Source organism: Gekko japonicus, unplaced genomic scaffold (genome assembly GCF_001447785.1).
Source record: "Gekko japonicus isolate JY-2015 unplaced genomic scaffold, Gekko_japonicus_V1.1 scaffold2613, whole genome shotgun sequence".
NCBI classification, from domain to species: domain Eukaryota; kingdom Metazoa; phylum Chordata; class Lepidosauria; order Squamata; family Gekkonidae; genus Gekko; species Gekko japonicus.
The window spans coordinates 18719-34449 of NW_015169863.1; the positions used below are offsets into that span (position 1 = coordinate 18719).

The 15731-nt window shown below is 43.6% G+C and overlaps 1 protein-coding gene across 1 annotated transcript in view; it reads left to right on the top strand.

The window, feature by feature from the left end:
- The window catches only part of SNX30 (sorting nexin family member 30), a gene marked incomplete at its 5' end in the record, with an annotated part of 57497 nt that overhangs the window by 16725 nt on the left and 25041 nt on the right, over positions 1–15731 (top strand). Inside the window, one exon of the mRNA XM_015417415.1 lies at positions 6257–6445. Coding sequence (XP_015272901.1) covers positions 6257–6445 — 189 coding nt within the window. The remainder of the gene's footprint in view (positions 1–6256; positions 6446–15731) is intronic.

Sequence of the window (15731 nt, forward strand, 5' to 3'; positions counted from 1 at the left end):
AAGTACAGAGGAGAACTCGGAATTACACTATCTGATTGGTGCTGTCATTTACCAAGAATGAAATGAAGATTTATAAAGGACTGTTTAAATGGCAAAGCTGCGAGTTATCCTATCAGTGTTTTTGTATTTCAAGCGATAAAAATTGAGTGTGGTTGATGCCAGCATGGACTTCAGAGTAGACTCACCCATTGCAAGCAAGATTGGCTGCCTTCCAGCAGTTGAGTAGGAAAGCCTTTGGAAATGAAGAAGAACCATTTGGTTTTCTTCTCAGATGGCTAATAGGTTACAAGTGACCTAACAAAAATGTGTAAGGGGGGGTGATCTTCACTGCAAAGCTGCAATTAAAATGTAGTGGTTGTCCCCTGAATCCGTTGTATCCGTTGTATCAGTAATGACACCCCCGCACAATTTTCAGTCAGAAATGGTCTCTTTTTAAAAAAGAGAACGGAGAGAGAACTTGGTTTACTCTTTCCAGTCTCCTTTTATTGACAAAATACAGGATCTATTGATGATAGTCTTGTCTTGTTTTCTGTAAACAACATATCTCTTTTGCATAGATTGCATTTCTGTGTGCTTGAAAGGATAAGCACAAAGCACCACCTTCTCCCGTCCCCCTTACATTGCCGCTCATGTATTTCTGCCATTAGCTACTCGGGAGGGACCTGGATTCAACTGGTATCCTAGAGGGATCCTTTTAAGAAAGATTCATAGGCTGTGGTGAAGCCTGAGTTACAGAGGATTTGCCCCAAATAGGATAGTAAGTGTGCAAACCCAGAGAGTATGTTAACATTAACAGGGCTATTTTTGGGCAGGAACGAACAGGAATGGAGTTCCGGCTGGCTTCAGAGTTGGCCACACCCACTACAGCCAAAAACCTCTGCGTGTGTGGCTACAGAGGGAAGGCCTGGAGAGCAACACCCGCCCCCGCAACTCCAAGGCAGGGGGGCCAGGGGGGCCCCTAGAAGGATCTGTCCAAGGGCTGGCTTGCCTGGGCTCCTCGCAGGACAGATCCTTCCAAGGGAAGGCATGTGGTGTGTCCTAATATGCTAAAGAGCTGTGCTGTCAGAGGTGTGTCCTAATATGCTAATGTATTTCTGCTGTTGGGTGTGGCCTGTTATACTAATGAGTTCCTGCTGGGCTTTTTCTACAAAAAAAGCTCTGATTGAGAATATTGCATCTCCAGCAGCTGGGTAATACCTGTTGTTTCCAGCCTAATTCTCAGATGACTTTTACAATAATTCTCAGATGACTTTAAATAACCTTCAGATTCTCCATCCAGTGTGGATCAGTGCATGGCCATTGGCTGCAGCCAGTAGTCCCTCAGTCATGCCAAAAGTATCTTCACTAGCTCTAGCGGCTAGAGATTTGCATTACGTTAAATGCATGGCAACTTCCAGAAATGGCAGCTGAGCTTCTTTAGTTCCTTGTCTCTCTTTCCATAGCATGGAGGACAACATTCTTCTCCCAGTGTCTTCTCCCAGCCTAGCAACAGTCGCTAAAACTGTCACGAAATTGGGACTAATACGGGCATGGGAGTGGAGAAGGAAAGAGATATAGTTAAAGGGATGGTGGTTGTATTTTAGGGTCAAAAGATGTAGTTCATGTATATATTTGAATGTACTTTTATTGTGAACTGCTTGGCTTAACAAGGGAAAACAGTACAGAATTACAGTAAAATAATGTATTTCCCTACTCTGCATTTTTGGATACTGCTGGTGAAGTGTAAGAATGTTTTAGTGGCAGGGCTATTTTTGGGCAGGAACGCACAGGAATGGAGTCCCGGCTGGCTCCCAAGTTGGCCACGCCCAGCAGGAACTCATTAGCATAATAGGCCACACCCAACAGCAGAAACGCATTAGGATTGGCTACGTTAGGGGTGTGTGGCCTAACATGCAAAGGAGTTCCTGCTACAAAAAAAGGCCCTGGGTTTGGACAACAGACAAGGTCAACAGAATAACAAGCAAAAGGTGGGTGTGGCTGGATAGCCACACTTCTGGTAACATGTGGGTGCGGCCTAATGTGCTAATGAGCTGTGCTGTCAGGGGTGTGGCCCAATATGCTAATGAGTTCCTGCTGTTGGGTGTGGCCTATTATGCTAATGAGTTCCTGCTGGGCTTTTTCTACAAAAAGAGCCCTGGTAGTGGTGACGAAGGTCGTGACAATTCATGCCGTAGTATTCCTCATTTCTGTGACTCGGTGTGAAAGTTGGACAATGAAGAAAGCCGACAGGGAGAAAGTTGGTTCATTTGAAATGTGGTGTTGGAGAATAGGATTATGGATACTGTGGACTGTCAGAAAGACAAATAAGTGGGTTCTAGACCAACTCAAGCCTGAATTCTCCCTAGCAGATAAAATGACCAAACTGAGGCCATCATGCTGTGGTCACATTATGAGAGGACAAAGAGCCACTGGAAAAGAATAATGCTAGGAAAAGTTGAAGGCAGAAGGAAATGAGAAAACCCCAACATGAGATGGATTGGCTCGATCGAGCAAGCCACGGCCCTCAGTTCCCAAGACCTGATCAAGGCTGTTCGCCATAGGGTGTTAGGAGCCTTTAATTCATAGGGTTACAATCAGTTGTAAGTGGCTTGACAGCGCTTAATACATACAGTGAGGGAGTGAGTTAAACACACGAGTCCATGAATATCAGACATGTGTCTGTCTTTCAGGGGTGAGTCTTTAATATTATATTAAATACAAATTTATCTAGAGGTGCTAAGTCAGGGGTCTTTTATTGCCTGCCCGAGTGTCTTTTAGAAAGTGAGTGGGGACCTATGGGGCTTTTGTCCAGCGGGGCTTCTGATTGGCCGTTGGAGAACCGATCGGCTTGGCAGGTTTTTAAAAGTTGCTTCAGTAGCAGTTGCCCCCACAGCACAGGGACCTTCACTGTTTTACTGAAGGTAAGCTGTGTACGCAAGAAAATACCTCAAAACGAGATGTTCATTTAGAGAGGCATCTTGTTAAACAGTTTTTGCCTAAAATGTTGAAAAGTTAATTATGATGTATAACCTGACATTGCGGCAGCCATTTTGTGGTTGTACCCATCACCTTGTGACAGAATTCCAAGGGTGTTCACAGGCTCAAAAAGGTTGGTGACCCCTGTGCTAAGGTATAAGATTGGTTCTCCCTCATAGAATATAACCAAGAATAAGGTCCTCTGGGGTGGCTTCTGCAGTGGTTCTAAGCAGAGATGGATAGTCTTGGCGAGCAGAGATGCAGTGAGATCGCTTTTCTCCTGCTTTTTCTGCGAAAGGTATCGGAATAGGCCACACAGGGCACTAAGAAAAGCCCCGAATGTTTAGTAACACTGAAAATCTGCCTTGAATGCAAGCCACAATACAGGAGAGGCCTTTTAACACACGCTAAGTGACAACCATGCTTATTACTGGAAGTACTACATAGACTGCTTTGGGATTGGGACCAGCCCTGGGTTGCCTCATTTTGTTTTCACCCCCACCCCAAGTTGCAGATGTGCATATAACATGCAAAGATGTGCAATTTTTACTTCTTGAAATATGGTATCTTTATGCTGAACTTAAATTCTTGCTATGCATTATCGATAGGGCAGGTTTCAGATTTCAATGTTAGGAATATTTTCCTTAAATCCACAGAATAAAACACTTGCTAGGTCTAACAGTCTTGATTATTGGTCTACTGGCTTTGTAGCAGTCAAGTTTTCAAAGCAGGTTTTAATGCAGGCTTAAAATAATGGCCACACCTCTTTGTCCAGGTTGCACCTTTCCAGGACAGCTGAATGTAGAACAGTTCGTGGCAAAAACCTAATAGGAATGGGCTCAGAAGTACAGCAGCTGCCTATAAATACATTGAGGACAGACTTCTCTCCTCCGCAGAGTTTATCTTGTGGTTTGACTTTCAGCAGAGTCCAATTTTATGTCCCGAGGGAAAGTCTAATAACTCAGTGAGGTTTCTCTTGTCAGCCTCAGTTGAACCTGGGTAGCCTCACTTCACTAAGTGCTAGCTAGCTTTGGTTGCATTCCTGTTGCATTTCAGGGCCTGCATATCTTGGACTGAAGGTTTGCCTTGTGGTATGTTTGTGTTAGAAAGCAGTGTCGACATGATTCAAAATGCAGTTGCTGTGTAACTGCTCTGGGCTGCTGGATGGTTGCTAAGGCAGTTGCTGCATAAATAAGAAATCTTTTAATACCCTGTGAACTTGAAGGTTCTCCTTCCCTCCCCTGACTGCTGTGCTCACGGCTAGATGGAGTGGAAGCTGCCCGGTTCCACAAATGAATGGCTGCTGATGCAAGGCATTTTTAACTTTGCTGTTTGCCTTCTGAATCGATCTGTTGCTTCGGAGGAGGAGTTGCCTGTCTACATTCACTTCCTAACTTGCTGTGAAGGATAATAAAAGGATGCTTGACTAAGCAACCCTGTTGAAACGCTTAATCTTGCAGCATTTAATAACAGTGCGGTGTTTGATTTCCACAGGTCGCTGGGGGCTCTCTCTGCCTTGGAATTGGGATGGTTTGGGAGCAGTTTCCTATCCGGTAAAACTGGTTTAACAGTTATTGGTGCACTTAAATTTTGTCCCAAGGTCAAGCAATCAAGTGCTTCTGGGCAAAGTATGAGAACTGCCTAGACTAGGCTGTGAGCCCTTGTGGACTAGAGCAGGGTGCAGACAAGCTGATCAGGGTACTGAGGGAACCTGCAACTCTCCCATGGGGACTAGAAGCTTGGCCATTTGGCTACTGGTTTGGTGCCTATGAATATTTCAGTGAGTTGTAGTCTGGCCTACTTCCTCCATGGAATCCCTAAGCATCTTTGAGGTCAAGCTGAATAAAAGACTGAAAGGTAGCAGACTGACCCATCTGTCCTCGGAGTTTTAGGTGTTCTTTCAACAAATTAGGCAGTAAATCTATTTTAGGCTGCTTATAGGGTTTTTATAATTCAGCGCTTCTCCGTTTAAAAAAATTCTGTACTATGTAAACGGGTATATCTAGTCTAGGTTAGAATCCTCGTTCCCGGTACGCCTGCGTATTAATCGCTTCCTGGCATTCTGTTGCCTGCTGTTTTGAAACTTGGATCTTTTCGTGTCAAGAATTTCTGTACTGCTCTCTTGCCTACAGCTCCCTAATCTTGCTGTGTTGCTCTTTGGTGTTTGGCTTCTTATATCATACAGCGTGGCTAGATAGATAAATACAAATGGGAACCTGCAAGGACTTGTGGGAGGCATCTCATTTTCCCGTCCCCCACTATTTCTTCTTCCTTTTCCTGAAAGCTCCTATAGACTCTCCTCTTTTCCTGCTTCCTTATCTCCTTAGGGTTGCCAGCTCCGGGTTGGGAAATTCCTGGTGACTGAGGAGTGGAGCCTTGGGAGGTGATGTTTGAGGAAGGAAGCAACCTCAGCAGGGTATAATGCCATAGATCCTACCTTCCAGAGGAGCTATTTTCTCCAGTGGAACTGAGCTGTCATCTGGAGATCACTTGTAATTCCCGGTTATCCTCAGCCATAGATTCCACCCTCTGAAGCAGGGCCCTGCCCTTCTGCCTGTGCCTTTTGCTTACAGAAACTGAAGCCTGGAATGCTGTGGTTGCCTAGCAGTAGCCAGTGAAGAAACCCAGTTTTTAAAGCTACATGCCCTCTTTTTATCATTTTTGGGATTTTCAAATCCCCAATGTGTGGGTGTATATATATAATGTTTTTCTGCAAACCTTTTCAGGCTTGTAGAAAGATCTGTCTTGCCTGTTCAGAGCTCCAGTCACTGGGTTTAAGTACCTAAAGATTTGGCTGACTTGGCTATTACTATATAGCTTCCTGCCCCTCAGCTGAGATCTTTATCAGAGGCTCTGCGTTGTCTGCTGACATTCCAGTTTTGGAAAGTCTTCCTCTAGTTGCTTGCCTGACACCAGATCTGGTGAGTTTCTAGTGTCAAAAATCATCCCCTACTAGGGATAATTTTTTCATTAGTTTTGTTGTCAACTATTGTCTGCCAGTTAAATAGTTGCTTTAGTTCTTAGGTCAGCCTCTCCTCTCTCTCACTTGGACTTGACCTCCCATCTATTGCAACAATACTGACCTACCTTGCAAGGCTGTTGAAAGGATTAAGCTTAATATCTTTAAAAAATGCATTTGGAAGTGCTGCATAATCTGATGTTTAGTGTCACTACTAGCCCCAGGGATATGGGTTCAGGAGATCGGATGCTTTCAGTCTTCTACCATCTAATCGACTAGGGTGATTGTGCTTTTAAAGTTCAGTAGTTGATGTTTCCTGCTCTGCTGTTTTTTGTTCCCCAGGATCTCAGCTTGCCCAACGGTACTCCTGTAGACACTTCTAGCCCAGCTTCCTCCTCCTCCCTTCTTAACAGATTGCAGCTGGATGATGACTTGGACGGCGAAATGAGAGACCTCTTCGTCACTGTTGATGATCCAAAGAAACATGTCTGTACAATGGAGACTTACATCACATACAGGGTCACAACCAAGGTACTCATTTGCAGCCTACTTTCTGTGCCTCTTTGCTTTAAACTGAGGGCTTCCTTGTTTTACCTTCCTTGTAAACTCCAAACTAGAAGTAGAGGTTTTCCATTCTTAAGATATTTCATGCCAGTATTAAAAGTTTCCAGTTTTGTTGATGCTAGGGGATTTTTATAAGAAGACACAATGAGATTTCTCCTTTTCTCTGATTTATGTTGGTCCAGTTTTTATACAGTTTGATCACGGTATAAGATGTGTTAAACACCTCTACACAGTGCCCCTGCCGCCTCTAGAATATGCCTATGTGGTATGGGCGAAGTGGACGATGTCGAGCATTACATTCTGAGATGTTCATGGTACGAATCACTTAGGCAAAGGTTTATTTATCCTATTGCACCTCTGTATAATGGAATTTCAGAGCAGGATTTGACCGTTTTCTTGCTCTCTGATACTGATGCACATGTTACTATCAGAATGGTTTTGTTTGCACTGGCGACAAAAAAGATAAGATTGGGTCTAGGACTTACTGCAAGTTATTGATGTATAATGTTTGTGCTTTGATTTATTTTGTATTGTTATGGCCAACGGCTAAGACAATAAACTAAACTTGAAACTTAAACACCTCTACACTTGAGGCTGATCCAGAGAAATCTGTCTTTACAACCAACAATGTAGGGGCTGCTAAATTATTTTTGTGCAGTGACTTCCACAAACATGAAGTTTGACACTTGTAAACTGTTTACCATGCACCTAGCTGGCATGTGGCTGTGCCACCTGGATTTCAGTGTATACTCTTGATAGCACCCAACTAAATGCATGCATGGAATCCATGGTAATGATAGAATTTTGAGGTGGTGTGAGATGCCCTAGAAGTTCTGTTTATAGTAGTACCTCTGAGGGCCTATTCATTCATGCAGAATATCAGTTGAGAATCCAGTTGTCTAGTGATACGTGTGTGAATTGGTCCATGGGTTCGTTGGGTGGCATAGTGTCTGTTTATGTCACTGCCTATTCCCAGTGCCTCCTGGCTTTCTCCCCACACAGTCTGCCTGTCCATGAGGCAAGCAACATATGAATGCTGAAAACTGTTCTGCAGTGCAGACACACTGTCACGTAGGAATAGTTTTCCTTGGCCCCTATCTTCAGTGTTCAGATGCCCAGTTAATATTATAAACGGAGTAATTTCTCTTCTTGTCACCTTCCTAACTATTGCTGCTGAAGCAGATTTGCCTTGCAGGATATAAATTCTGTAAAAGTAGTATTGTGTTCTTTTGGCAGCATTGCTAAAGATAAATGACTTGGTATTGCATGAACTGCTAATAAATATAGTCTAGGTGCATGGCTGAAAGATGTGTTCAAATAGAAGGTACTTTGTTCTTTTTCCTTCCACCTTCTGTGTATTGTGAAATCCACATTCTGGTGGAAGAGGCATTGCTTTCTAGGTGCATACAAATACCTTCCCCCGCAGACACACAAAAATGCCTTTCAGTAGCGATGATAAGAGTTTGTGTACTTCTGCTTGAAGTTTGCACTACTTCTGTATGGGAGTGTTGTGTGTAGTTTGTAGATACCCTAGATAGCTTAAGGCAGGGCTCTTATCTCTTCCAAACACAGGTCATAACCACTGTTCCCTCTAAGGTGAGTTAGTGTGAGCTAGCTCACTGTTTTTTAGCTTCCAGCTCACACATTTTTGTCTTAGCTCAGGAAGGATGGCTCCAGGACAAACTAATTTATGCAAAAGCCCCAATCGCTTGCTCACAACTTTAATGCCAGTAGCTCACAAAGTAGAATTTTTGCTCACAAGACTACACGGCTTAGAGGGAACATTGGTCATAACTACTCATATTGGTGTAACTGTCATGTCTTCTTACATAGAATCTGTCATGGGACTAGGGCTGGATTGAGCCTCAGTCCTCTGCTAAACCTGTGCTTTAATTTCTATAGCAATTGGCCTCTTTAGTTGAATCTGTGGTCATGTTTCCCAGGAGGCTTCAGGACTCTGCTAAGTGCTGTGGCCGTCTGGTACCGATAACCTTGTAGATGACTTCTGCCTTGCATGACTTTTGCCTTTTATTTATTTATTTATTTATTTATTTAATTGCATTTATATCCCGCCCTCCCCGCATGCGGGCTCAGGGCGGCTTACAAGACATAGGTGTAATACAACACCACAGTTACACAATTAAGGCACACGGTGCAATAAAATACGGTTAAAACAATTTAAAACAATTAATTACAGTGGGCAACTCCCAGAAATCTACCGCGACTAACATACTCGCTCCCTATTGTACATCACATTGAGTCAAAGAAAGGGATGAGTCATCCTAACCCAGCGGTACTGCTTTGCAGTCGCCTGTTGGTGGTGGCGGCGGCGGCAGCCGCTCCTATTCAAAAGCCTGGTGGAAGAGCTCCGTCTTACAGGCCCTGCGGAACTGTAACAGGTCCCGCAGGGCCCTGATCTCCTCCGGGAGCTCGTTCCACCAGATAGGAGCCGCCACCGAAAAGGACCTGGCCCTTGTGGCAGCAAGCCTGGCCTCTTTAGGGCCCAGGGTCACTAGGCGGCATAGTTCCCTCTAAGCTGAGTTAGTGTGAGCCAGCTCACAGATTTTTAGCCTCCGGATCACACATTTTTGTCTTCGCTCACGAAGGAGGGCTCCAAAGCAAACTGATTTCTGCAGCAGCCAAATCGCTCGTCACAACTTTAATGCCAGTAGCTCACAAAGTAGAATTTTTGCTCACAAGACTCCACAGCTTAGAGGGAACACTGCTAGGCGGTGTTGTGACCCCGACCGAAGTGCTCTTTGGGGCCTATATGGAGAAAGGCGGTCCCTCAGGTATGCCGGACCCTGGCCATATAGGGCTTTAAAGGTAAGGGCTTTTAGAATGTTTATACATCACCAAATACTAAATAGATAGAATATCTGAACATAGCTTCCTGGGACTCTCTTAGTCAGCCCTGACTCTTTGAGTCAACCTAACCCAGCTTTCCTTGACTTTCCTGACCCCAGAGATAGAAAGGGCTGACTTTGTTGTATATGTCAAATGTATGTTACATTAGCCCTGTGGTTGGAAAAGGGTACTTAATGTCTGGATTTAGTTTTGTTCCTTGTTGTTCTGGTCAACCACCCTTCCATTATGGGTCTTGACAGAGCAACCAAGGATATCCTTTATAGAACTTCAACAATTTATGTATTGGGGTTGTGTTGAAATATTCTGTGTTAAATATTGAAATGCTACAAAAGTGCTTTCTGACTTAAGACTGTGTAATGGAATAAATTGAGTTTCAGTGTAGAACAGCTATCTCTCTCTCTCTCTCGATGCAGTTGGGAAGCCAGCTTCTCTCCCTCCCCAAAATGAACACAGTGGAGATGGGCGTGCATGAAAAGGTTCCTGAACCCCTCATTTCTCCAACAGAATCCTGGGAAATGTACTTAATAAGTTCAGTTAAATCACCAGCTTTCTCTCACAGTTTCCGGGATTCTATGGGTTCCTGTCAAACCAGTTCTACACCTTTTGATATGCTCACAGTGTTCCGAATTTTGTGTCCATGTAAGACTCACCCTTGGATGTTTGCATGTTTCAGGCTTAAAGCACATCTTGATCCTGGAAACTCCACTGTCCTGGGCACCAGCACACTTCTGGGAACTTTTGTTTTGCAGTTGTTCAATCTTTTTTTGGCTCTGCTTCCTTTTGCTGATGCGTCTAGCACACTTAGGTGGTCAAGGGCTTGAACAAATGCTGCATCCTTTTGAGGAGGTGGTACACGAAGTGTCCCTCAGGTTGTGCTGCTATTCATTAGGTGCTGATGAAGTGAGACTCCGGACCTCCTTTGTGTTAAAATGGTTTTGGAAGTACCTTCTGTTGTACAGTACCTGTGGAGCCACAGATGACCAGATGCGGGCCTTTCCCACCTCTGTTGACCACTGCTTCTGTGTTAAAGTGGGGCATTCAAGCAAGGCTTCCTCTTCTGACTCAGATGCTTTCACGCAGAGAAGAGTACAGGGGAGCATGATAGCTGGTGTGCTGGCAGTGGTAGGGCTGGAGTAGGACAATAGAGACCTGGTGTCAAGGAGCTCAAACCTGAACCCCATGGGTCCCCAGGAATGTCCCCTCTAAGTTCCACAATGTTGTGAGCAGAAATTCTACCTTGTGAGTGATAAAAGCTACTAGCATTAAAGTTGTGAGCTAGTCTACATTTGACTACCATGTAAATTAATTTTTAGACGATTACTTCTGTAACTTTGTAAAAATCTCAGAATAAATTATTTTATATTATATTTAAACTATATTTTAAGAATAATTTAACCATTACAAGAGAGAACCCACCCCTTTCCACTATATTGATAGACCTGTCTTCTGGAGAACAGGTCTACGCACACCAGGCCATTGTATTGGTAGACCTGGCCTCCAGAGAGCAGGTCTACCCGCCCCTTTCCATGATATTGGTAGACCTGGCCTCTGGAAAGCGGGTCTACCCACCCAAGTCCACTATATTGGTAGACCTGGCCTTGGACTGTTGCCCTGTGCTGAGCCTTAGAAAATATATCAGAACTGGGGTGAGGGGGAACTCTTGCATTCTACATTTTTTTTAGTGAAATATGACAACCAGCACTACAGGTCAGGTATAACAGAGGACAATCACTGTCAGTTCCCTGCCTAACCTAAAAAACAGGAAGTTGCTTAAATGTTATCAACGAGCCCAAACTACTTATTTATTCAAATATTTATATCCCACTTTCCCCTATGACTCAAGGCAGCTTACAAATCATACTGAAAAGTATAATAGAGGTGTGCAAAAAAATCCCCCCCCCAGCCCAGTTGTAGCCTATGGGGACAATTATAGTTAATGGCCCCATAGGATATAATGGAGAATCGATCTGGGACTTGAGGGAACTGTGTTTTGAGGTAGTTGCACCAAATTTGCAGCATAGCTGCTGGTGCCTCTCCTCAAAAACCTCTCAAAGTTTCAAAAAGATTAGACAAGGGGGTCCAATTCTATTGGCCACAGAAGGGGGTACTCCCATCCTCCAATGTTTCCAATGGAGGGGAAAATGCCTTGTGAGCAGAGAGCAGAAATTCCTGAGCAGCCTGTTAAAATGTTGTGCACCAGCACCCCCTAGCACAGCTTAAAGGGAGAGGGCTATTGCACATAAGTAACTAGGCTGTTGTTTGTTTTAATAAAGATTTATAAGGTTTATTTCAGATTGAATCAGTTAGAAAGCTTCATTAAACCGCCGACACGGTACTCTAAAACCATACAGCAAGAAAACAAAAGAAATTAGCTCAACTGTCTAACACATTTGGGACTTGCATTAGATGGCACAAACCTTAAGTTCTGAAGTCAAAGGCCAAAGCTTTTGTGTTTACTATGTTGCTATAGCAGTTTCAATTCCAGCAGGTCGTATCAGGATCTCAGCTAGTCTCTCTTCTTCTGAACCTTAGCTAAATGACTGTTTTATGCCGAGCAACTTCAAGGGATGGGGTTGCCAACTCTTGGCTGGAAAATTCCTGGAGATTTGAGAGTAGAGTCTTGGGAAGATAGAGAGGGACCTTAATGGGGGTCTAGTGCCACAGAGGCCACCCTCCAAAGCGGCCATTTTCTCCAGCGGAACCGATCTCTGCAGCCTGGAAACCAGTTGTAATTCTAGAAGATCTCCAGGCCCAATCTGGAGGTTAGATCAACACAGAAAACACCATGTTGAAATAATAAACACCATATCCACATGTACTTATAGCTAAATATATTTTTATACACCACATCAACTCTAGTGTATTGTAAACACTTTCAAACTACAACATCCTATTTCAAGCACTTTCAAACCAAGTTATATAACATGAAGAGTCCAACTGTCTTCTTTTTGATGGAGGATAAATACCAATGTACAGTTATTTGTACTGGACAATGCAGCAACCTATTGTACATTTCCCAATTGATGCTCCATCAGGTAAAGCTAGCAGGCAGCTTGCATTTCTCACTGTGATGATTCAGTTTAGCAAGCCGGCCTAGTAGATGTATTTTCCCATGAGGTGATTCAGCTAGCAAGCAGGCCTAGCAACACGCCTCCCGGGTATAACCTACGTGTTTCGAACAAATTTTCAGGCATAAATTTTTCTGGAACTGAACAACAGTACATATCATAATATAATATAAATTCAATATCCATACATAGTACCAGGAAAAACAAGGGGGGGGGAGAGAAGGATAAATTTCCTGCACTCACCCACAGCTCTTGAATTTACCCATGCATAAGTCAAACAATGTAAACATGGCTGTTCTTGGCAACCTTATCAGGAGAGGATGAAATCCAATCAGAATACAGTCTGTGGAGAAGCCTCTAGAAGATTACCTCATCACCCCTGGCTTTTCTTCCTTAATTGTTACCTCATCACCCCTGGCTGGCAATCCTACCTGTGGTGATGGGACTTCCAAGGGGTGGGGACATGGGAAGTGCCATCAGGCAATGACGTCGTATCAGTTCCGAGGAAAACCTGGAAGTGGCATTGTACCTTTCTAGGAATCACTGGAAACTCTATGGTAAAATCCAGTTCTCCATGTTTTCCTTGGAAGTGATATAATGCCATTACCCAATTGTGATTTTTAATTCCCACCCACCCCCTACTGACTGTTGAAGTGTCAGTGGCAATGGCAGCTGTGGATGGGAGGTTGCTTGCCCCAGCAGGCACATGGCAAGCCTCTCCACAGAGGTTAGGAAGGTTAGCAGGAGGTTAGGAAGACGTTGCCTGCCTCTGAGCATCTGCAGAATGAAATTCTGATATTTTTTTTACAACCTCCCTTCCTGCCCATTTTTTCTTTGGATTTCTCTTTTCACTGGGTACCTGGATCTTGCAACCTTATCAGGAGAGGATGACATCCAATCAGAATACAGTCTGTGGAGAAGCCTCTAGAAGATTACCTCATCACCCCTGGCTTTTCTTCCTTAATTGTTACCTCATCACCCCTGGCTGGCAATCCTACCTGTGGTGATGGGACTTCCAAGGGGTGGGGACATGGGAAGTGCCATCAGGCAATGACGTCGTATCAGTTCCGAGGAAAACCTGGAAGTGGCATTGTACCTTTCTAGGAATCACTGGAAACTCTATGGTAAAATCCAGTTCTCCATGTTTTCCTTGGAAGTGATATAATGCCATTACCCAATTGTGATTTTTAATTCCCACCCACCCCCTACTGACTGTTGAAGTGTCAGTGGCAATGGCAGCTGTGGATGGGAGGTTGCTTGCCCCAGCAGGCACATGGCAAGCCTCTCCACAGAGGTTAGGAAGGTTAGCAGGAGGTTAGGAAGACGTTGCCTGCCTCTGAGCATCTGCAGAATGAAATTCTGATATTTTTTTTACAACCTCCCTTCCTGCCCATTTTTTCTTTGGATTTCTCTTTTCACTGGGTACCTGGATCTTCCAGGTGCTACTGGGTCAATGGTAACCACAAGTTAAAAGCCTTCAAGGGCAGTTTTAAAGGTATCTCTCAGTATACTTGTTCTAACTTTCCTACAAGTTGTAAATCACTTTCTTGATATTGGTGAAGAAGGCTATCGCACTCTACTATTTTTGGTACAACACCAGTTATTTACTCTACAAAGTCAACCACTTAGTTTTGAATGATATTTTTTAATAACATCTACAACGTTTGACTGCAATCCAATATGTATCCACCATTTACCTTATTGCATAATAATTTTACAGAACTTTCAGTATACAATGCTTACACTTCCTGTAACTGTATAACATTGCACCACTGAAAAGCTGATATAAGTTAAAACGGTTCCAGGTGGTCAGCTGTGTTGGTCTGAAGCTGTAGAACAAATTCAGAGTCCAGTGGCACCTTTAAACAAAAGTTTATTCAAGGTATGAGCTTTTGTGTGCACGCACACTTTCCCAAATACATTGAAATGGAAGGTAGAGTTCAAAACTACAAGAGGCTGAACAGCAAATTAAAACGTAACACGATGAGGATGTTTGAAGATATGCAAATACAAAAACTAAACAACAAGCTAAGATTATAAGGTCAGCAGTTGTTTTGATTTAATTAAGGAGGAAAAGGACAGCAAATCAATAAATATGTCAAAACAGGGAATAAATGTGTAAAGGTATATTTTCTGATTGTGGCAAGTAAACTGAGACTCTCCATTCATCTCCTCTGAGGCACGGAGGTAACTTAGCAGCATTTTTTCCTTTCTTTTTTGAGGTGGGTGTAGTGGTATGTAAGCAAAACATTCCAATATTCCTTGCTTACATTCAGTATTCTAATACTGAATTCTAACACTCACCATGCTCCTGGCGACGAGGGCCAGCATAGTCCCACCGGGGAACGACGATCCCTCGTGATTCCCCGAATCGACCTCTGCTGGGGAGGTTTTTGTTCCAAGTGTTGTCATAACTTGTAATTCAGCAATTTCCTTTCCATTCTGTTCCTGAAGTTCCTTTGTAATAAAACAGCTACTTTGAGGTCATTCATTGAACATCCTGGAAGCTCGAAGCGTTCTCCTACAGGTTTCTCAGTCTTGTGATTCCTGGTGTCTGATTTGTGTCCATTTAACCTTTGGCATAGGGTTTGTCCTGTTTGTCCTATGCAGAGAACCGATGGGCGTTGTTGGCATTTAATGGCATATACAATGTTAGAAGATGAGCAAGTGAATGAGCCTCTGATAGTGTAGTTGGTGTTGTTAGGTCCAGTGATTGTGTCGTCTGGGTGTATGTAGCAGCAAAGTTGGCATCTGGGTTTATTGCAAGCTCTGGTACCAGTGTTCATGTTCAAAATAGATGTTTCATTATTGTGGAGTTGTTTGAGACGGGGGGGGGGGCAGTCTGTGCACAAGAAAAGGTTTGCCCCCCCAGTACTTGTGAAAGAGAACTGTCATTATCCACTAGAGGTTGTAAGTCGCTGATGATGCACTGAACTGTTTTGAACTGAGAGCTGTATGAAAATGCTATTATTGTCTCTTTTGGGCCTGTCTTGTAACAGGTTTTCTCTGGGTATCGTTATGGCTTTGTTAATCTGTTTCCTGATTTCATCAGTTGGATACCTTAGTTCCAAAAAGATATGTTGTAGATCCCTCAGGTGAGAATCTGTTTGTAGGATTGGAGCAAATGCAGCTGTAGCATAGAGCCTGGCTGTATACAATGGATTGGTTGGTACGTGTAGAATGGTAGCTGGAGACATGTAGATATGTTTGTTGGTCAGTAGGTTTCCAGTATAAGGTGGTATCTATGTGTCCATTGTGAAAATGTATTTTTTGTATGGATTGGTTCATTGGGTGTCTGTTGTGGGGAGGGGAAGGGG